The sequence below is a fragment of the Homarus americanus genome, unplaced genomic scaffold (genome assembly GCF_018991925.1).
Source record: "Homarus americanus isolate GMGI-L3 unplaced genomic scaffold, GMGI_Hamer_2.0 scaffold21314, whole genome shotgun sequence".
NCBI classification, from domain to species: Eukaryota; Metazoa; Arthropoda; class Malacostraca; order Decapoda; family Nephropidae; genus Homarus; species Homarus americanus.
This window is the reverse complement of record NW_024720811.1, coordinates 3062625-3087338: the sequence shown is the minus strand read 5'-3', so window position 1 is coordinate 3087338 and position 24714 is coordinate 3062625. Positions and strand designations below refer to the sequence as shown.

General features: G+C 38.7%; 1 protein-coding gene across 1 annotated transcript; it reads left to right on the top strand.

The window, feature by feature from the left end:
• Window positions 1–1976: 1976 nt before the first annotated feature.
• On the top strand, window positions 1977–23824 carry LOC121861235 (voltage-dependent calcium channel subunit alpha-2/delta-1-like; the record flags this gene model as incomplete). Its single annotated transcript, XM_042358884.1, is given in 6 exon segments — window positions 1977–2137; window positions 2802–2944; window positions 5296–5546; window positions 11658–11820; window positions 15310–15501; window positions 23176–23824. Coding segments are annotated over 6 exon segments (1021 nt in total), but the record flags the coding sequence as incomplete, so codon positions are not given.
• Between the last annotated feature and the right edge of the window lie 890 nt (window positions 23825–24714).

The window sequence follows — 24714 nt, the reverse complement described above, 5'->3', positions numbered from 1 at the left end:
TGGTGCGAATCTAAAAATAGCTCTCGAGCCGGACACTCACCGCGTATATGATGAAAAATGCCACGTTAAGTGAAAGTTCAGCTTTGGCAAGGCAATCGCTGTGATATAAAACGCTATGAAAAGCGCCAGCAGCGGGTAATACTGTATATATATATATATATATATATATATATATATATATATATATATATATATATATATATATATATATATATATATATATATATATATATATACAATAACACAGTGGGGTATGCTATAACGAACGTAATTGGTTCCAGAACCTCGTTCGTTATAGCATTCGTTTGTTATAGGATTAATCCGTTCCAGGCCCCCAAATACAACCACTTAACACTGGAAAAATTCTGTGGAAAATGTAAAAAATACGGTACTTTATCTTACCCTAGTGTTATTCAGCATGCAGGTACAGGTAGTTCTGCTATAACGCGATAATTGTGTTCTTGTAAAATATCGTGTTATAGAAAATCACGTAATAGAAATAACAGGGCTTATGGAGAAAATAGGGTTAGGTGCAGATTACTCCAAATCGAAAAAATTTAGTAGTTAGCCTAACACAAAGGATAGCACAGTCTAAATAAATGTTACATTCATATCTAATAATGAAATCATACAGTAAATGTAACACTTTACCATGAAAAAATATGAATGTAACTTGATGGGGGAGAAGGGTGATTTTGAGGTTGATAAAATCGAGCTTCTCTTCAAGTGTTATATCCTTTCTTTTACGATCATCACCGGGAATTCTATCACCAGAACGCTTCTTGGAGATATCCTTCTTTACCATATTCACAGTTAATACCACAAAATTGGAGAAATAGTAAGCAAAAATCGCGTTATAGCAAACAAGCGTTCGCGTTATACAAATATCGTTCCCAATTCAAAAATCGCGTTAGAGCAAATTCGCGTTATCAAAAACGCGTTATAGCAGAACTCACTGTACCCCTAAACACTGGCACATCACTATCACTTCAACTGGGAGTCTTGGCTTTAAGGTCCTCAAACAATTGTCTGGCCTTCTCACAAATTATAGCTTCACTAATGTTACCACCTGCCATTTCTTTCTCCTTTATCCACACACACACACACACAGTGGGGTATGCTATAACTAACGGATCCTACTACGAATATTCCTATAACGAACGGTTTTACCTATAAAATTGAGAATGCTATAACGAACGCAACTCCTACAACGAACTCGGATGAATAGGGGACTATTTCGCCTGGCGCATGAATATTGTTGTACCGCAACCCACAACAAGAGCGTCAGGCGCCATCTTTGTCTCATTGTGTAGCCAGTGCACCACTGTTATTGTTGAAATTTCGTCTTTTGATGTGGAAATTCGCATTATTTGTATAACTATTTTGTTATACAAGTATACAATTGTAACAATGAGTCGTCCAAAGCGAGTGAGAAAGCTAATAACCCTTGAAACTAAGAAAGAAATTATAAAGAAACGTGAGAATGGAAGAAGCATTGCGAAACTTAGTGATGAGTATGGGATGGCTAAATCGATTATATGTACGATTTTGAAGAATAAAGAGGAGTTAAAAACTGTGCAAGTGGCTAAGGGAATCTTTAGACTTAGCAAAGCAAAGTGTAATGTGATTGAAGAGATGGAAAATTTACTCTTAGTCCGGGTCATCATAAGTCGAGTAGGTCATAAGTCAGGGAATAGGTTCTTTTAGTTGTTTTTAATTCAATATTTCCCTCTGTTTCAAACCCCTTGTGGACATGAGATTGGCAGGGCAAGAAGGATCATAACTTAGTAATTATGCATTTTCCCAAAATTTCATTATCACTACTATATCATCATGAAAAACTGCTTCAAATATGTTTGGGTTTTTTATGCCTAAATCATTTACTGGTGCTTGAGAAATACGATACAGTAATTGCTCCTACAAACTTAAATAAAATATTTTTGGTAAATGTAAATTAAATCATATTTTCTTCTCAGTCAGAAACCTGGAGTGAGCATGTGGAGTGATCCCTGGTATAACCCAGCTCTGCGTAGAGGGGAGCTCAACAGGAAAGTCTCTGTCATTCCTCACTCCATTGGTGCCTTTCTGTCCGCTCCAATTATAGTAGAAAAGAATGATGCTGAAGTAATGGCAGCAGGTTAGTAATGACCATTGATTTTGAAATACTGTATCCATCAAAAAAGGGAAGGAGGATTCATCTGCAGTAAGTCAAGTCAATTTGAACATGTGTTTCATTCACTATACTGGATGTCAGTATGTCATACTGGCTTAAGTTATGACAAATCTCGTGATCCTTAATTATGAGTAAAAAATTGCATCATTACATTTTCCAAAGCTCAATTTACTTCTATTACCAGTATATATATCTACTCCCTGCATTTTATTACTGGTACAGGTACTTGTAGTTTTACCTTTGTTTATTAGCTGCAAGAGCTTTCATTTTAATTGTAATATGCATAGAGGTAGATTCATAAAAAAATTGGTGAAAACTTAAACATAAAGATACAGTATCCAATACAGTACTCTGTGAAATTGAACTCATAATACCCTTAGTTCAGAGAAAGTTAGTGCTTTATTGCAGGAGCAGAAAGTTCCCAATTGTTTTTGTTATATTCCTTAGAGACATGGGGATAATTGAATGCATAAATAACTGAATATGTAAGTTACAGGAAAAAGTTGGTAACCTTCCAGGCAAGCCAATAAGGAGAAATATTCATTGTTAAAACCCTGATATTACTAAAAAGATAGTACAGGTACTATACAATGTGAACTTAAATATTATGTATCTCCTTTGTTTTCAGTTGTTGGAGTAAATCTCACAGCAAGCTTCTTGTACAATGGTTTTGTGGAACAGCTACGGAACTCAGAATGGTGGGATGAAAAGGAATATCTGGTGCTACTTGTAGATGATGGAGGACTTATTGTCACATCAAACAGAGAAACTGTAAGTCTGTTAGCATGGATTTTAATTTCTATAGGCACAAGTTTTCAGAGACTGCATGAAAGGCAAAGCATTTAAGGGTTAACTCTATGTATTAGCAGTGACCACTTGAGTAGTGTACAGACACTCCCCTGGTTATGGATCTCAGGTTATGGATTTCCACTTTATGGATACTCTCCCATAAGTCTCCTATTTAAAATGAACGCCAAGTAATTCCCGGGCTGAGTGGGGATATTTCCAACCATACCCCACCTGTGAGCTCTATGTTATGGTTGTTTTTAACTCATAATATCAGGTACATACAGGCATCCCCTGCGTTATGGAAGGGTTGCATCCCTGGAAAATTGACCGTATCGCAAAATTCCGTAACCTGAAACCTATTTTCTCATTGACTTCCATTATAAAACTGGAGATGCGTTCCTAAGGATTTTTTTTTGGCCCCACTTTTATGAATGAAATCAAACATTTATAAACACATACAATACAGTAAATTAAATAATTTATGATATACCTTCTTAAAACATCAAGTTTAATATCCAATGTAATGCCTTTGCGGCTTCTTTTTGCACTACTGTACTGTGGTCACTTCCACTTGATGGCCTCTTTCCAGTCATCTTGAATAAGGGTAATGCACTGTACTGTACTTACTGTATGTTTGTAAAAGTTAAATCCAACTGCTGGGGCAAGAAACATGCGCGCACACTGGATGTAAACAATGGAGTGACTCCGTGTGGCGACGCCGTGCTTGGCGGTAGCAAACACCAAGAAATCCACACCAAACAAATTATAATTTTCAACAAAAAATTTTATTTTCATATAATGATTTTTTTTTAAATTGTTAAAATTTACCCCAATTTCCCGTAAGGGCGGATTTCTGGGCCGTGTCGCGAAATTATTGGTCATAATTTACAAATTCTGTAAGAGCGAAATTCCGCAACCTGGGGTTCCGTAATGCAGGGGATGCCTGTATATGTAATTTTCTTTATTATTTTTTTTAGTTATATACACACTGACTTTTACATACAGATAGTGCAACAAAAATAATAATAATAAAGTTAATTTAACTTATAATTTTGGGTAGATGTACAGCAATTAATTTTTTTCTCAGTTACATACACACACAATCCTACATACAGAAACTTAAAAAATAAATACAATAAATAATTATCATAAGGTTTAAAGTTATAAGCATCTACGGGCTTCCATTGTGAAGCTGTTTGGCAAGTGTGGAAAGGTCGGAGGGTCTGTAGCACAGCACCGTTGCTAGGCGAGCACCAGGGGTGACTGCAATGCAGTTTTAAGTCTAAATTTTATAATTAATGCTATTATTATTATTTTTTTTTAAGTAAGAGTTGGGAACTCTTTGAATAATCTGCCAGAGAATTTTGTGATGGCACCATACTTGACCAACATTGATGCATGGTCAGGTAAATTCTAGATCCAGTGCATGCCCAGTATTTTTCATCAGTGTATAACAGAGAATGACCAACCGCCCAATCGGCTAGAGAACTGACAAGTGGCGAAGAGGATAAAGTAAAGTTCTGAATATTTGGATTCAAAACCTTAAGCTTTGATCCATATAAGGTATAGTGTCATAACCCAAGAATTTAGGCTAGTCTCACCACTGAAAAATCCTAGAAATGGCTGGATTTTAGACATTTAATCTTGACGTAAATCGCCCACAGTCACTGAAAAGGATGACCATACCAGTTATCAAATGTCAATAGATTTTGTGCCAGCAATATGGACAACTTCCCTAAATACTACTTTCCATTATTAAGAGGTGGCCACATGCTTGTGACAGTTATTTTCCAGAGCCATCACATGACAATTGATGAGATAATCAAAGAGAGGAAGAATTAGTGTGAGGCAAAGGGAAGGTTGGAAAAATAAGAACTTGGAAGAACTACAGTAATTCTTCTTGTTTTCATTTGAAAAAAAAATTGCGACAAACAGGGGTAGTTGTGTATGTGTGAGGCTAAAAGAAAGCTCTCAGTTGTATATGTAAGACTTCAAGGAATTGTCTCTTTAATGTTTGTACATTAGCCAATATATTGCACCTGTATGCTACCCCACATCTTTGTCTTATTTCATCACCATTTTTTTATTGTTATACAGTACTGTGCTCCTTTCCTTCATAACTACCAAATTCCACTTACTGTACTTTGGAGGGTAGGAAAATTCATTCATTAGAAGATTACCAATTTGACATAAATAATAAAAACAACCTGTTTAAACATGGCGGTGAAAAACATTGAAGTTATTTATTTACCTTGATAATTTCATTAAATAATTAAAGATGATAGATGGTAGTAGGTATAAAAAGAGGTGCAGTCTGGTTTTCTTTCCAACAGCTGCACGGAATAACTCTTCAAGGTATGTTTATTGGAGACCTTGATGTGCCAATTCTGAAGCACTTGAAGGATTCAAGATTATATGATATGGAGGTTGAACTGGACAAACAGGCCATATGTACGGAGCTCAAGCTTAATGGGACTAGTGCAGGCCCAAGAAGTTACCACATCCCAAGTCCTTTCACCCTTGCTGCCAGTTTCCTGTTGGAGGTGTTCTCATGGGCTGAATACCTAAAATATTTACTCTACAGGTCAGTCACTGTTCCCTTGAATATACAATAGGATGGTCAAGTAAGATTGTTTTAGGATAATATTGTGAAGAAAGCATTGTGCATTCTAGCCTGTCTTTATACTGTGTTATTTTACCTTGTTAATTAAGATGCATTTAGCATCGAATGAATAACTGAATGTAATTAAATTGTTCATATCAACAGTATGTATTTATATTAATAATATGAATCAAGGATTATAATTCGTTGAAAATTAAATTTAAAAAAAATCACATTACACTGCCTCATTAGTACTGCATTTCCCAAATGTGGGGTTGATGGGGTGACTTGGAGCTCATGGGATCGCTGGAGTCACCTGGGTCTTGCAGTGGTCACATGTTAATTTGGAACCATAAATTATGGTCAAGGGATAAACACAGTTACTCCTTGTGTCAGGTCAGGTTAGGCTTGCCCTGATGAAACCTTTTGCTCAGTTCACTCTCTACTTCCTACAAATGCAGACAGAAAAGTACAGCAAATTTCAATGGTAGATTACCTGAGTTGCTTACTGATTTTTTTTTACTTTTTTCAGTTTCTGTTCAAAACAGATGTAAAACAGTGTGGCTCTTTTGCACTCAAAATGATAGAATTACAGGCTGACAATTAGGCAAGGGTGAATTTTGACGTCTACGTTTTGTATCACTTTATGAAAGAGACATTCAGCAGTTCAAAATCAAGCTATCAAGGTTCTTGTACAATTATGAGCGATGTCTGTGAGGCCGCTTTCTCGTTAATAGTGTTTATAAAAAAATATTACCGGAATTGTATTTCAAATTTAAACTCCCAGGTATAGAGAGTTAATCAAATGATGACGTACACATGTTAGATATGAATTATGACACAGTTGTAGCAAAGGACTGATGGCAGAGTTGTAACTTAGAAAATTGTATACCATGTTGTTTAATCGCATAATTATGCCCAGAGTAAACATAAAATTAATTAAATAATGTTGCACACATGTAACATACAAAATATCACAGCATTTTAACTAAAAAAAAAATTATGTTGCTTAGTTATGTAATTATACCCCCAGAGATAGAACTTAATATGATTATATATATACAGTTTACGCCGCCAATTAAACCCATGGATGTCCTCGTAAAACGAGAAACACGTAAACGAAATAACAGAACATTTGGGATTAATTGGAATAGAGACTGGGCCGACCCCCAGACTACCCTTTTTCCGACATAATATGTACTTTGTAGTAAAAATAACATCTTAATTTTATGATGGTATGCACATACAATTAATATTTAAGAGAAATATCAATAATATTAGGTTTTTTAACACTTACGTTAGTAGAAGAGATGGCTGGGCACACGGGGATGGGGGGTTGGTTCCGAGGCAGAGGGCAGATTATTGACCCTCACCTGTATCACTTGTATCACCTGCATCACTATCCACCACAGAGGCTAGCGGGGCCTCCTTGTCAAACCCCTCAAAGTCCATATAAGTCCATATCCTCACTAGCACTGACTTGGGCTGGCTGTGGTGGGTTGCGGGTGAAGAACTCGGTAATGTTTTGTTGACTGGGCAAGCAAGGTTAAATAGACCAATCACAGCTAGCGGCGGAGGGACTGCGTGGGTGGTAAGGATGCGTGGCCCAATCACAGTCCGATTTGTCATCTGACGTCAGCGGTGACGTAAGAGCGACCTAGCGCGCAGCTTGTCTGCGCCGCTTCCCACGTAAATGCTGGAATGTACCGCGTAACTAATAATTGCCGCGTCTGGACAGGTGCTGCGTAAATGAACACACACACACACACACACACACACACACACACACATCAATGTATGTAATAAGTCATTTGTGTCCAATGTATATTTTCAGCCTTCGGGCTGCAAACTTTTTCAATAAACCGTTTATTATTATTATTATTATTATTATTATTATTATTATTATTATTATTATTATTATCTCACACACACACACACACACACACACACACACACACACACACACACACTATAGTCTGGATTTATGCGGTTTTTGTTTATGCATTTGGTCATTTACGCGGTGCCTTGCCAGAATTATAATGTTTTAATTACGCGGTAAATTTGGTCATTTACGTGGCGAGCGGCAGGAGGTCCAGACGCGCCGCGCCATTTTTTATTCACGCGGTCCATTCTCGACCATATGCGGGAAGCGGCACGAATATGGGTGTGCAGTATGTCGCTGTTGCGTTATAGCTGACGTCATATGACGTATGGGACTGTGATTGGGCCACTTATCCTTACCTCCCTCCGCTGCTAGCTGTGATTGGTCTAATGTTATATGACGTGGCCTGGCACAGGAGAGAAGCTACTGACCCAGCCACGTCAGTCTCATTGTTCTCAATCACCGCGTATACTGTTCTCTCTTGTGCCCACTAATCTGTTCAACAATGGCTTCTGCTGGACCCCCACCACCCCAGAAAAACTTTGCATTACCTGGACCCAGCTGCCTCAAGCCCAAGAAGATACGGCGTGCCCTAAGTTACGAAGTTAAGTACAAAATCGTGCAAGAGTTGGAGAAAGGAATGAGACAAGTTGATTTGGCGCGCCAGCATGGCGTGAACAAATCTACGATCCGGACGATCAAGAAGGATGCAGCCAAGATTAAAGAACACTTGAGCATCACAAAGTCTGCAGGTGCTTCAATGGTGAAGTATTGTCAGAATAAGGTGCTGCTCAAGACTGAGAACTTACTAGTGAGCTACTTAATTTGTCAGGCAAGGCGTAACATGGCTGTGGTCACGCAGGCAGTGCAGGACTACGCTCGTGAACTGTACTCATCAGTAGCACGCAAGATGGGAATTGCAGAGCCCAAACCCTTCACTGCTTCCTCTGGGTGGCTGCAAGGGTTTAAGAAACCGAACAAGATTACCAACATTAACATTGTTGGTGAAGGAGCCAGTGCTGACCGTGCTGCCGCCATGGATTTTCCTCCATTCTTACGAGAAGTTATGGAGGAAGGACAGTACTCCGACGACCGGGTGTTCAACATAGATGAATCCGGGCTGTTTTGGAAAAAAATTACCTTCCAAGACCTTCGTTGTCAAGTCTGCCAGCAAGTATCGTGGCCGGAAGTTGCAGAAGGAGCGCATCACCGTCCTGTTTACCACCAATGCCTCCGGTACCTGTAAGCTCAAGTTGTCGGTGATCCACACAGCCCGCAAGCCTACAAGAACATGGACATGACCAAGCTAAATGTCCGCTGGCTAACCTCACGTAAGGCGTGGATGTTCACTGGCCTGTCCCTCTCCTGGTTTGACGACTTTCGTTCCTGACATGAAGAATTTCTGCGCGCAAAATAATGTGCCATTCAACATTTGGTTGCTGCTTGACAACGCACCAGGACACTCGCCCCTACTGTTGGATCGTCACCCCCAGTGTAAAAGTGGTCTTCCTTCCTCCCAACACTAAGTCGTTAATCCAGCCCATGGACCAGGAGTCGATATGCAACGTTAAGGCTGCATTCTCCGTAAAGAAGTTTAAGCTCCTGAACGACTACACCAACACCAAGGGTAAGTTGCATAACCTTCTGAGTGGCACAGATAGCGAGAGTGGCGACAACAAGGATCCAGAACAAGAGTTGGCAGAGCATGAAGTGCGAGTTAAACAGTTTTGGAAAATGTTTAACGTAAAGAAAGCTGTTGATTTCTTGGTGGAGGCATGGGGGCAGCTGTCTGTGGCCACGATTCATCACGCGTGGCAGCATGTGTTGCAAGGTATCCCAGGTGGGAGGCAGAGGCAACCTGTGGCTGGTGAGGTTCAGTCTTTTGCAGTGGCACTGGACCTTGCAAGAGAAGCTGCACAGAGTGTTACAGCTGCAGGCTTCTCCGAGACCACCAACAACAACATCATGGAGGTAATGAGGGATCCTGAGGTGACTGCCGACAAGATGTTGGAAGACGATGACGTCAGTGAGGAGGCAGGTGGTGCGGCAGCAAGAGAACAGAAGTTAACTCATGGTGATGTAAAGGATGCCATCGAGTTTGCCGAGACACTAAAGCTCACCCTTTCAAAAGACCATGTCAATCACCGGTATGAAGTCTTCAATAACCTTCTAGACCAAAGTATGGAACAGTACATCCAGATGTATCACGACCACATCAACACTAGCCGTCAGCGTAGCATCACCGACTTCTTCGCCCGCAACCCACCACAGCCAGCCCAAGTCGGTGATAGTGACAGTGATGGTGACTTTGAGGGGTTTGTCAGGGAGGCCCTGACTTCTGTGGAGGATAGTGATACAAGTGATTCACCTGAGGGCCACTAATCTGCCCTCTCCCTCGGAACCAGCCCCCATCCTCGTATGCCGACCCCTCTCTTCTACTAACGTAAGTGTTAAACCTTGATTTTTCTTTTACCAGGTACAGTATATTATTCTCTTATTGATATTTCTCTTCTATATTATGTGTGTGTGTGCATACCATCATAATATTAAGATACTATTTATACTACAACGTACGTATTGTGTCGGAAAAAGTGGAGTTTGGGGGTCGGCCCAGTCTCTATTTCAATTAATCCCATATGTTCTGTTATTTCATTTACGTGTTTCTCGTTTTACGAAGACCTCCATGGGTTCCTTTGACCGCGTAAATGCAGACTATACCGTGTGTGTGTATATATATATATATATATATATATATATATAGAGAGAGAGAGAGAGAGAGAGAGAGAGAGAGAGAGAGAGAGAGAGAGAGAGAGAGAGAGAGAGAGAGAGAGAGAGAGAGAGAGAGAGAAAGAGAGAGAGAGAGAGAGAGAGAGAGAGAGAGAGAGAGAGAGAGGGAGAGAGAGAGAGAGAGAGAGAGAGAGAGAGAGAGAGAGAAAGAGAGAGAGAGAGAGAGAGAGAGAGAGAGAGAGAGAGAGAGAGAGAGAGAGAGAGAGAGAGAGAGAGGAGAGAGAGAGAGAGAGAGAGAGAGAGAGAGAGAGAGAGAGAGAGAGAGAGAGAGAGAGAGAGAGAGAGAGAGAGAGGAGAGAGAGAGAGAGAGAGAGAGAGAGAGAGAGAGAGAGAGAGAGAGAGAGAGAGAGAGAGAGAGAGAGAGAGAGAGAGAGAGAGAGAGAGAGAGAGAGAGAGAGAGGGAGAGAGAGAGAGAGAGAGAGAGAGAGAGAGAGAGAGAGAGAGAGAGAGAGAGAGAGAGAAAGAGAGAGAGAGAGAGAGAGAGAGAGAGAGAGAGAGAGAGAGAGAGAGAGAGAGAGAGAGAGAGAGAGAGAGAGAGAGAGAGAGAGAGAGAGAGAGAGAGAGAGAGAGAGAGAGAGAGAGAGAGAGAGAGAGAGAGAGAGAGAGAGAGAGAGAGAGAGAGAGAGAGAGAGAGAGAGAGAGAGAGAGAGAGAGAGAGAGAGAGAGAGAGAGAGAGAGAGAGAGAGAGAGAGAGAGAGAGAGAGAGAGAGAGAGAGAGAGAGAGAGAGAGAGAGAGAGAGAGAGAGAGAGAGAGAGAGAGAGAGAGAGAGAGAGAGAGAGATGCTCCTCTACTTACAAACAAGTTACGTTCCTGAGGCTTGTTTGTAAGTCCAACTTTACTCATGTAGATACCAAACATATTGTACAAAATTAAAGGATTATGGATATTTAGTACAGCTATACTCTTTAATACAGCCTTAAAACCTGGCTCACTCTTCTTCTCTTAGGTAATGTTTATTCTATCTGGAATTTTCTTCAAAATAATCCAATCTCATCCACATTAAACACCTGTTCTGGCAGGTAACCCCCCTCAGTGATGATGTTTGTATCTCTGAAGGTTTGTAAGTTGAACGTTCTTAAGTAGAGGAGCACCTGTATATACTACAGTATTTGTGTGGTTGTACGTAGGTTGATAATGTTACAGTACTTGTATCTGCAAAGGATGAAAACCTGATTTTAACTTTTATCAAAGCTGATCTGCAATAAAAATTTACCTAATTCTTGATTGTGCTTCCAGTAGGAAATCCATCCTTTTTCATTTGATTTACAAACATATTTTATTGTATCATACTTGAATGTGTGTGTATAAATTTTTAGTTTAATTCCTAGTAGTTTACAAATTATTGTAAATAGAAATGAGAAATATTTTGATAAGTTACAACATGTACCTATGAAGATGTTCCATTAATGTTTGTTGTTCACAGTGGACTGTTAGCTCTCATCACACCAAGTGTGGAAGCGTGGTCAGAATGGGGAATGACGCAGATTGGAGGTATGGAGTCTTGTAGAATGGAGAGAGCTACCTACTACTTTGGGGAGACAGGAGCAAAGTCAGGCATCATGAAGTGTACCAACTTCACTGCAAAAGTAAGTACAGAAATATTTAAGAACATGCCCAGTACTTGCCAACAGTGCATAACAGAGATATGACCAACTGCCCAAGCAGCTAATGAGTTGGTCAGTGGCGAAGAGGATGAAAGTTAAAGTAATTATTCACCCGAGTGTTTCATAGTACTGTACAGTAAACCCCACAATATCACAATAGATTTCCCAATGGCTGCTGTGGTACAGCCAGTGTCTTTACTTATCAGCCTTGAAAGTGGGTCCCATAGGCCTGACAGCCTAATAGGAGATGTGTAGTACTCTAGTTTTATCATAGTCAGAGTTGATATGGTCCTTTATGCCTGTACAATACTTCATGAACTGAACTGTAGTTTTCCATGATGTTAATATGTATGTGTAACGTATATTCACTTGCTTCTCTTTTAATGTAATACAGTACAGTACTGTGCTATATAGTACAGTACATAGTTATGTTAATAATGTGGGAGGTGAATAGTGTGGTTGAAGGAGGCTATTGTCATGGTGGTGATATCTGGTAATTTCCCTCTACTCAAGGAAGAGATTTGTCATTAATAGTACAGGTATTTTTAAATCATAGTACCGTATGGTACTACTGTATACAGGTGGACCCCGTTCAGAGTTGCCCCTTTTAGCACTATAATCCGTAAAATTAGTCAAATGTTAATGAGTACTTATACTGTACTGTACACCCTTCCCTGAGTATTTGTGGCGGGGACACATTCGCAGAATGAAATATGATCATATTTTTCCTGCCTCAGCTAACAGTCATGTAATATTTCAATGTGATTCTGATCTTTTAAAATATTTTTGCATAATGTACTATTGCTGATATGTAATTTGTCTTAGAATGTCTTATTGTAGGTAAAAATAAGTATATATTAAATGCATCCTCCGAAAGCGTGAATTTGCTACCCGAATTTATCAGTTAACTCATGGACAATACTTCTGATAAACTTCCTACGTGCTCCTGTTTGAAATAATGAAGGTATGTATCTTTATAAAATTTAGTTAAATATCTTTCTCGTCAGAAACGGTTATTATGAATAAACTCATTTAGAAATACATCATTACTCAGGACAAAATCACACAGGTTTGCAACAGCCAATCAGCTGTAACTCTTGAGGAGGGGGGCGGGGCATTTTTCTCAGCTGAGAAAAAACGCACTATAGTCGGGTACAGGTATCTGAATCCTTGTGTACCAAGAAAAAGCTTATTCTACACTATACAGTATTCACACTGCCCCCAACAGACCATCAGGCCTATAGGACCCACTTTCATTTTTATAATACGTGTACATTATGATATTGCACAGTAATGTGTTTTTTTTACAGTATTTGATGTACTAATTATTGTATATACGGTATGTATGTATCTCTATACAGTAGGTTGGTTGAATTGTTCATTATTGTTGATAGACTAAAGGATTATGTTGTATAGTACTGTACACTATATGATTTTACTGCAGTAATACATGTGGTGCTATTATTAATATTACTGTACAGGTATATTTATTAGTTTAGCCATGTGATTAGTTTATTACAGTGGTCCCTCGGTTAACGAGCGCCTCGGTTAACGAGATTTCGGTTAACGATTTACCTTCCATAAGATTCTTAACTTCGGTTAACGAGCAATCCCTCGATTAACGAGTTTTTTACGAGCCGACTTCAACATGTTTTCGCTTGCATTTGGCGGTCCACCAGCTGTAGTATTAGTCCGCCAATACAGTAATCGGTTTTAGGGCTTAAATTCCTTACTATTTTAGTAAATATCAAGATGTTTATACTATTCAATAATTTTGAAAGTTTAATATTAACTTTTTTAGTCATTTTAACAATTATTGAACATAATTGAAGGTAAAGAAACTAGTTTCTGGCATGCCATCTAGCCTGTTAACACACCAGACAGGCGTTAGTCTTTCTCTGTTTTCAGTGGAGGTAACATCTTGCTTGAGACTCTTTTCAACTAAACGCTTTTTTTCTGTGTTTCCAAGCAAATTATTGGTCATTTTGAAATATATTTTACATATTGACAATATATAATGCAGTGCAGTGTTGATTTAAAGAAAATAATCTTGAAATACACCAAGAGAACTAAAATTTTATGGGTGAAATGGTGCCATGGGGTGACTTCTCTTCCACCCCAATGCCTTCTCTTCTCCTCCACCCCCATTCTAATTCCCATCATCATCATCATCCAGGAGCCTTCTACATACACACCTCAAAGTAAGTGTACTTTTCTACCTTTTTTGTTGAATTTAGGCAATTTTCGGTGAGCTGGAACAAATTACCCAAAAACCCATTGAAACAATGGTTTCGGTTAACGAGTTTTTCGGTTAACGAGCAACCTGCTGGAACGGATTGTGCTCGTTAACCGAGGGACCACTGTATTATTGATTTAGTCACTGGGTACACAGTAGAGGGATGGGGGAAAAGGAGAGGGCATGATTAGGTACAAAAACAAAACAAAATCCAGATTTCAGGAATAAGGTATGTCGTATTCCTGTGTGAATCACCATTTCTATCCCTGTGAAAATGTTATGTTGTTTGCTGATTGGTTTGGTCATTATCATTGTGGTGCTGTGGAGGAACATTTGGTCAGTATTTCTTCTTATAAAGAACACCCTCAACTCCAACCATAGCAGGAAAAATGCAGTGCATGAATGTGAACTAATATAAAATAGAAATTTTCATTCAAATTTCATTCCATACAAAAAAAAGAGGATTTGATGGTATACTGTACAGTAGTAGACAGTGTTTTGAGAATACTTTTAATGATATAAAATAAATATATCTACTAAAAGTAAAAGGAATCAGTGTAGACAATACAGCATCTGATATGGGAAATGAAGAATCTGGGGTCACTTGGAAATATATATTCTACTTATTGAATACTATGATATAATAAAGACAAATGAAGAGAAAATGTTAAGTTTGTGTGATGATGAAGTGTTGAGCACTATGTGTTATCACATAACTTTGGGTTATCATGAAGTATGGTCTTTGAAAAAAAATTACTAGCATTTTATGTACAGTATCTCAAGAAAGTTTCTATCCACACTCTATGTGAAACATTATGAGACCACGGATGATAGATATTCGGACATGTATTTACTTTGGTATATAGTTTAACATAAGTAATGCAATGTGTATTTATTTTGATGTAATTAATATGTTTGGTTATCAAATGTAGTAGGATCAGTATGCCAACCCTCCCGGGACATCACAAGTTCCATGTAGCATTTCAGAAGTCATCAGAACCATCTTGGCAGATACTTTTTTAAGATTCTGTACAGTAACATATTAAATTATATAATTAGTTTCATGAAGAGCGAATGTATGTGTTTATTTACTCCTGACTCTGAGGGTTGTTTGTTCAAGAATGCCAGGCAAATATCCACGATCTTGAAAGAATTCTCTTTTTTCTCTGATAATGAAAGAATAAAATACCTCTTACAAGTAGGAAATAATCATAGTTTGTATATGACCTACACAGTTCTGGGCTGAGCGACTACAGGACACCAATGCAATGCTGATTGCAATTGAAATGAGTGTAAATTCACAAGAATGTGGTGTACATTCCAACTTACCCAACATCCAGCCAAAACGAGTGACAATTTTAGAGGCATGTGGGTATCAAGACAGGTATAGAAAACAACCAACAAGCTGTCTCATGAGCAACTCAACTGTGAGTATCCAGCTTTTAATATTGAAGTGTATACAGCTCCTCCCCGACTTACGATCTACTTGACTTACGACCACCTGCACTTACGACAGCCTCAGTTGTACCAAAATTTTGTCGAATTATGTATTTTCGAGTCCCAACGTCAGTACACAGAAAAAAATTTCGTTTGTAATTCACTTTAAAATGGCTGGCAAGCTTAGAAGTGAGAATTTTGTGGTGCTGAGAAGAAAAAAAGAACACCAATTTTAGATCTTCTATGTATTATTTAAGCATTTTCGACTTATGACCTGGATTTGGGTCCCTAACCCCGTCGTAAGTCGGGGAGGAGATGTGTATATATATACAGTTTCTCGGTTAATCTAACTCAATCCGTTCCAGAAGGTCGTTCGTTAACCGAAACGTTCGTTAACCGAAACCATTGTTTCAATGGGTTTTTGGGTAATTGGTTCCAGCTCACCGAAAATTTCCTAACTTCAACAAAAATGGCGGAAAAATGTACTTACTTTGAGGTGTGTATGTAGAAGGCTCCTGGATGATGGTGATGATGTGCATTTGAAGTGGGAGGTGCAGGAGGAGAAAGGAGAAGAGAAGGAAGTGGGAGGTGGAGGAGAAGCATTTTACTGCTTCTTGGAAGGTGAGTCACCTTCCATGAAAATGTCAGGAACCTCTGGACTGACAGATTCTCCACCATGAACATCCTCTCTCCTTCTTGAAGTGGAAGGCTGAGGGCTAGCATCTTGTTCCCTCTGCCTTTTACTGAAGAAAGTGTCAATTGTGGTCTGTGGGGCATCTGTCCTCCTCACCATTAACTTATGTTTAAAGAAGGAGACCACTGAGTCCTCAACATGACACAAAGCTAGTTCAGTTTTTTCCACTTCTGGGTGCTTTGAAGCCAGTTCCCTGAACTTCTCCCAGTGGTAAATCACATCTTTCAACTGTGTAGCTGACATATGGTCATCACTTTCAATTTCCTCCTCACCACTGTCAGCCTCTACCCGTAACATCTCATCCAGTTCCTTCAAGTCATTAGGAGTAAGTTCCTCCTCATGAGACATCACAAGCTCTTCCACATCCTTCTCCTCCACTTCAAGACCCAATGACTGACCAATGGACACAATCTCCTGGTCCAACTCTGTGTCATCCTCAAATCCCTCAAAATCATGGACTACTGATGGCCACAGTGCTTTCCATGAAGAATTGAGGGTTCTATTGGAGACTTCTTGCCATGATGACACAATCAATTTTACAGCCTCCAGGACGTTGAATTGTGTCTTCCAGAACTGTTTCAGTGTTAGTTCAGGATCAATGGAAGTTGCCTGATGACACCTCCTAAACATTTTCTTCATGTACAACTTCTTGAAGTTGCTGATCACATTCTGGTCCATTGGCTGTATGAGTGATGTAGTGTTTGGAGGCAAAAACAACACTTTCACAAAGTCAAATTTATACTCCAAATTTCTGGCAAGGTCAGGGTCATGACCAGGAGCATTATCCATGAGGAGAAGAGCCTTTACAGGAAGTTTATTGGTGGTTAGGTAGCTCTTGACAGAGGGGCAAAACACATCAATAGCCCATTCATTAAAGAACTGTCTTGTCACCCATGCCTTACGGTTTGGACTTCCAATAAACTCCAAGCATTGTTCTTACCACTTTCTGTTGCTTGAACACCCTGGGGTTTTCAGAGTGGTAGACAAGCATAGGCTTCAGTCGGAAATCCCCTGAAGCATTGGCACCAAGCAATAGAGTGAGACGGTCTTTCATGGGTTTATGCCCAGGTAAAGAGGCTTCATCCTTGGTGATGAATGTTCTTTTGGGCATCTTTTTCCAGAACAGCCCAGTTTCGTCAACATTGAAAACTTGCTGTGGAAGATAATTTTCTTCTTCCATCAGTTTTTTAAATTCAATTAAAAACTTTGCTGCCCCTTCTTTATCAGCACTAGCAGCTTCACCATGCCTAACAACACTTAAAATGTCACTTCTTTTCTTAAATTTTTCGAACCAGCCTTTGCTAGCCCGAAAATCTTCAAATTCTGTTCCTGAAGAACTAGGTTGATCTGTCTTTAAATGTTCATAAATCTCCCTGGCTCTTTCACAAATGAAATCACCAGAAACTGAATCACCTTTCATCTGTTTTTCCCTAATCCAGATGATAAGTAACCTCTCAGTTTCTACGATTAGGGATCTACTTTTAAACACTCTTGTAGATTTGTCTCTCACGTTCACTTCCTTAAATTTGTCTTTTTGTGCAAGAATTGTCGACACAGTTGATGCCGACATGCCATATTCTTTGCATAGCGCATTTGATTTAATGCCTTGTTCGTGTTTTTTTATTATTTCCTGCTTTATTTGGATTGAAATTGCTTTTCTTGATCTCTTAGGCCCCATGCTGGATTCAAACAATGGCAACACGTATTTTTCAAAGTTAAACTAGCTGTAAATAAAGAATATTTTCTTTAAAATAACACTGCACTGCACTGCTATATTTGTCAATATGTAAAATAAATTTCAAAATGACCAATAATTTGCTTGGAAACACAGAAAAAAAGCGTTTAGTTGAAGAGAGTCTCAAGCAAGATGTTACCTCCAGTGAAAACAGAGAGAGACTAACGCCTGTTTGCTGTGTTAAGAGGCTGGATGCCATTAAACTAGTCACTTTACCTTCAATTATGTTCAATAATTGTTAAAATGACTAAAAAATTTAATATTAAACTTTTAAAATTATTGAATAGTATAAACTTCTTGATATTTACTAAAATAGTAAGGAATTTAAGCCCTAGAACCGATTAATGTATTGGCGGACTGATACTAAAGCTGGTTGCCCGATCAGTGCAAGCGAAAACATGTTGAGGTCGGTTCGTAAGAACTTCGTTAACCGAATTTTTTTTCATTAACCGAATTGAAGATCCTTATGGAAGGCAGTTCGTTAATCGAAATTTCGTTAACCGAGGTGTTCGTTAAACGAGGGGTCACTGTATATATACATATATATATATATATATATATATATATATATATATATATATATATATATATATATATATACACACACACACACACACACATAGGCTCTCGCCAATAACGTCTAATAGGTGCCTGAAAAACGTCGTTATTAGCGAAAACGTTATTTGTGTGACAATGAAATACATGTAAAAAGGGTTTATTGGTGCCGCCACCCCAAGAATTTCACCCATTTGTTCCCCTTTGAAGCCCTGCCTAACACTTTTTGTTAGCTGAAATAAAAAGATTTGTTATTCAATCATCAGAATAAAGAATTTGAGTAATATAACACTTACCCGTAGCTTGGGGGGAGTTTTTGAGGTGCTTGGTGTGTTTATTGTTCCGAGGCTGGGCATGGAGGCTACTGCGTTGAACCTCCGTCCCCGTGCTGGCCTCTCGCACCCGGTTCACCCACTTCCGCTAACACTTCATCAAACTCCGCAAAGTCAAAATCTTCAGGCATTTCCCCAATGTCATCAATGTCTTCATCAACTTCAATCTCTTTCTGTTGGTCTTCCTCGGCTGGCCGGCGTTGTGAAAGAAAGCAAGTGATGAGTGACTGCTGCCGGGCATTCACTCGCTCGTTGTACTGCGTCTGGTATTTTCTTGAAATAGATTCTATAACTCCAATCGCGTGCTCCCTTTCACCTGATTCACTCTCAATGTCTTGGATCATCTCTTGAAGGCTGGTAAAGACACCCAATAAGAGTGACAGCTTCTGTGTCGTCACTTTCCTCTGCTCGGTCTCCCCTGCATCACCACTCTCACCACCTTCTTCATCCTCCAGGAGATCCTCGACGTCATTTGTGTTATCTTCTTGCATCATTTCTTCTAAATCTTCCCGAGTCACTTCTTGAAATCCTGGGGCTGGGATACTGCGGACGGTTTCCAACACTTGGTTCATTAGCTCTGCTGGCTGCTGTCTCTTCGTCTCGGCAGACTTGAGTTGTGGCAGGAGTGCCGACCAGGCATGCCTAACGGTTGCTTTCGTAGTATTTCCCCAGGCTTTTACAAAGAAATTGACTGCCTGGCGAATGTTATAATTTTTCCAGAAGGCAGTAACAGTCACTGTGGAGGTTGAAGGTACGCCAGGAGGAGGAGTGGAGGCGGAGGCTGTGCGTGTGGCAGGCGGAGTAATGGAGGCGGTGGGTGAGTCATGCGGAGCAGCTGAGGCGGTGTGTGAGCCCGGCGGAGTAGCGGAGGCGGCGAGGGGTGGACCCTCCTCCTCGCTACTGCTCACAGTTTCAGCAATTTCCTTCACTTCTTCTTGCTTATCAGTTTCCTTCCTCATCTTGTCATGGACATATTTGTAGTACAGCAACTTTACATTCACTATGATTTCTTGGTCTAGTGGCTGTATTTTGGAGGTTGTATTTGGCGGTAGAAACACAACCTCAACGCTAGGGTGACGTCCTACTAGAAATCGTGCATGACTGGGGGCATTGTCTAGAAAGAGCACCACTTTGAAGGCCACATTCTCCTTTCGGCAGTATTCTTTGGCCTCCTTAACAAAACAATCATCAAACCACTTCTTTGATAACTCCGTGGACATGTAGCCGTTATTTGTCTTTTCCCAGTAGACATTCAGTTTGGACATATCACATCCCTTGTAAGCTCTTGGTCTTTTATATTTGTAGCTCACCAGAGGCTTCATGAGGTAGTCACCTGAAGCATTAAAGGTTAGGAGGACACTAAAGTGATCCTTTGCCATTTTCACACCTTTTGCCTGTTTTTCTTACTTAGAGAGAAATGTTACTTTAGGGGATTTTTTTCCAAAACAACCCGGTCTAGTCACAGTTAAAAATCTGATCCAGGGTATAACCTCCCTCCTGAATGATTTGATTGGCAATTTCAGGGAAGGAAACATTTTTGTCAATCTTGTGTCATGTCCAACACACCTTTCTGGACACACTCTAGACCTAGTTTTGTCTCCTGTGGACTGTGATTGTGTATTTGATGTTGCTGTTGACCTGATCTATCCTGCAGTCTCTGACCATGTTTTGGTTACCTTTGGTTTTAAAGTTTCATGACCCCCTTCTTACATTAAAACAATTACTTTCATGAACTATAGGCACATTGACCATCATAATTGATCAGGAAGTCAATCATTCTTTGAACTGGGTTGACTCATCTGCCTTGTCCTCTTATGAGATGGTTAAGTTACATACTGATGTCTTCCAGTACATTACAGACCATTATTGTCAAGAGGTCACGAAGAGAATTACTGTATAGTACAAGATGACCCTTCGTGGAATGACTCGTCTATAAGATGTCTTCGCAGGGATCATGGAAGTTCTGAACGAGAGTGGCGTAGATGGTGAACAGACTGTACTAGATCACAGTATATGACTGTGAGCAGGGCTTTTGTTTGTTCAGTTACAGCATACAAAGTTGAATACTACAGAAGTCAAGTAGTCTCTTGTGGTAGTGATCATGAAAAATTTTATGCATTTATGAATGTTTTGCGAGGGCAATTTTGTGCGATCTGAGAAACAGGTTTTATTGCATCTACTTTTTAAGAAACCTGGTCTTGATAATGAGAATATGTCAAATTATTGTCCAGTTTCCAATCTCTCATTATTAATATCAAACACCATAGAGTGTGTTATGCTGAATCAGTTACTATCTCTGTTAGAGAGAAAGGGGGTGATCCTTCTGGTTCAGTCAGCCTAAAGGATGCATCATTCAAGTGAAACTGCCTTATGTAAAATTCATAATAATTTGATAATAAACACTTGCACAGGAAAGTCCTCCCTCTTGGTCTTGATGGATATCTCTGCTGCTTTTGACACAGTCTGTTGCTTCAGGATCTTTGGTCATTTGGTGCCCGTGAGAATACACTCTCACTGCTTGAGTCTTATTTGTCAGAACGAACTTAATGTGTGATAGTTGGTGGAACAATCTCAGACCATGTCCTTTTGCAGTTTGGAGTCTCACAGGGATCAGTTATGGGACCACTTCTGTTTACAGTCTTGTCCAGTAGTCTTGTATATCTGTTGGGTGCTCGTGGTGTTGCCTACTATTTCTATGCCAATGATACACAGCTTTATGTGAAAATAATAAATGCCGAGGATATTGAGGAGATAATGAAATTCTTGATGTCTGATGGCTAGCAGAAAACTTATGCTGACTGACAACAAAACCAAGATTATTATCTTCCAAGGAAATAGGAGGGGAGATGGCATACGTAGATGATTTTGGATCTTTAAACTTTGGGGAAGTGCAACTCAGTCCTGTCGATTCTGTTCATAATCTTGGAATGTAATTGGACTCAAAAAGCATATAAATTCACTTAGTTACAACTTTCATATTTACAATCTAGACTGTATATTGTTAAACATTTTTTTTGGATTGACAGTGTCTTGTAACACTAAAACATTGACTTATTTTATCTCGGTTTGACTATTGTAACTTTATGGGTCTGCCTACCTTATTATCTACTGAAGAAAGTTGAAATTTAGTAGTGTTGAACAGAGTTGCCAGGCTTATTTTTGCTCTCCCACCAAGGACTCCCACTTCTAGAATTACATTGGCCTCCAATTAAAGCTAGGTTGGAGTTCAAACTCTGTCTAATGACTTTAATGACTTTTAAGACACTAATGTTTGGCAAACCCAAGTATTTGGCCAACCTACTAATTCCACTGAATACACATTCTGGAACAATTTTGCAAAGTAGTGATGATCCTTCATGCCTTAAGGAGCCTAGAGCAGTATGGGAATGGTCTTTTGCTACTCGATCCTTTTCCTATACAGCAGCAAGATTGTACAATCGGCTGGTTGCCCACATCAATAAAGCAGCTGACTTCTGTGGAGGCCTTTAAAAAACAACTTAAGACCTTTCTTTTCTTTTTTCTCTATTTTGAAAGCTTATGAGCTTGAACAAGGCATGGTGATGGAGAATTACAGGGTTTAGGAAGTATTAAAACATAAGGGGATATGAATGATAGGAGATGAATTATCACTTTTTGTATCTTTTATTTTAGTACAGTATTTCTTTTTATTCGTAAGTCTTTGGCTTTGTTGTGTTTCAAGTACTATGTACTTGTGAATTCTTTGGAAGAACTGGCACATTAAAGAAACAAAAGAATGCCATTATTATTTATTGTTATTATCCTCATTGTAAAATGGATTTCAGGATCAGCCCCTCACTTCTCTTTTATAAGATGCAAAACATGTGGTGCTTTAGGATCGGGAACAGTAACAGATGAATAACATTGTGTCACTTCTGTCACCTACATTACCCTCTGCAATATTGTGAGAAAAAAAAAATTCTTATGGAATTTGGCTAAAGATTAAGGATAATAACCTCCTTCCTCTGTTGTGATGAATTAAACTTGAATTAAACTCTTGAATGATATTCATTCCTCTCAACTGAAGCTGCAGTACCATATCTTTCTATGGCAAGGCAGGCAAATGGTTGGGGGCATGTCCAGTACTTTTTTACAGGTGCATACATAAATCACATGCTGTTGTTTTCTTCTCTATTTACTACTGTATACTGTATTCCATTAGAGCTGAAACTATACTGTATATATAATTTTTTTTTTTTTTTTTTGAGATTTACCTTTACAAGATGAAGAAAGTCGTATTTTTACCTAAAAACTCATGTTATTGAATCCCAATATTAAAAAATCATGTTTTCTCATTTAGCAATGTACTTAATTTCTCTCCCATTTCCAGGCTGATATTGGTTGCAATGGATGTCCACAGCAACTACAGGGTTCTTTTGTTCTAGTGTTAATATCAGTTGCTGTTTGTAGTAACTATATGAATTTGAACTTTGCAACATAATTATTGCACATTTATTTGTTTTCATAATACAGTACTACATGTTTGACAGTGAAAGATGAAAGGTATATTTAATTCCAAAGGGTGCCTTACAGTCTGTACCATGAGTGTAGGTGATAACAACAGGTTACTATCAAGTTTGAAAGCATATGGTAGTAAGACAAATGGTAAAAAAATTTCCTTCTCTCATATCTAGAAGCATATACGTACCTGTATCCTTATTTTTCCCTGAATTTCATAATTAGAGAGAAATATACGGATGTACAGGTATCTCTCATTTTCTGAATGTTCACTATCAAAAAAATTTAGTCCTGCACCCCTTTTTCACTAGCTGAAAGCGATGCTATGTGGCACACACAACTTTGACATGTAATTGTGCTGCTTCTCCCCATACCTTCTTAACCATTGGGAATCAGACCAATGTTCAGATTACATTTCTGACTAGTAATGGCCCCAGGAATCAGCCCTTGAAGTTTTGACGTATGGTAGGTATGCATGGTTTTATATACTGTACTGTGTATATATATATATATATATATATATATATATATATATATATATATATATATATATATATATATATATATATATATATATATATATATATATATATATATATATATATATATATATATATATATATATATATATATATATATATATATATATATATATATATATATATATATATATATATATATATATATATATATATATATATATATATATATATATATATATATATATATATATATCTAGTAAAAACATGGATACAGATAAATCTTGATACAAAATCACCGCAGGGGAAAATAGGAAACAACTGAATTACCTTAGCTTTACCGTGATGGTCAGTTCAAAACTGATAATATGTTACATAAATTTATTTGTCAGTGGCCCAAGGTTAAAAATGCTTTGAAAACCTTTGATCTAGACCTATGATGAGGTCAGGTCGTGTAGTTAAGAGTGTGGTGACTAGTGGATTCAGGTGTATAAGGTCACCCTGTATATTTAAGCCTTTCTCTGTCCATGTAATCCAGTTGCCCTGAAGATGTCTTGATAAAGAATAAGTAAGAAGCTCCGTTGTTTCCCTTTTCCCGTGTGCGTGCGTGCGTGCGTGCGTGCGTGCGTGTTTTATCTGAATGGGTGGTATCTACTGTTTAAGTAGTCCGTGGTTTGGATTGCCAAAATTTTGGTTTTGTGTTTGGGAAATATTCTCTGTAGGGCACCCTGTTGTAAGGGCAAGAAGTAATATTGTGGACATTAACATATATAAAGTGAATGCATTGAATCTGCTGTAATGTGAAAATGAATTTGTATAGTAAAAGATTCAGTCATCAACTGTGCATTGCACTGAGACTGATAACTTTGTCTTCCCTTTTTTTTCTATAGTGCAAAGTCATATGTTCAGTTGCTAAACTCTTTTCTTATTTT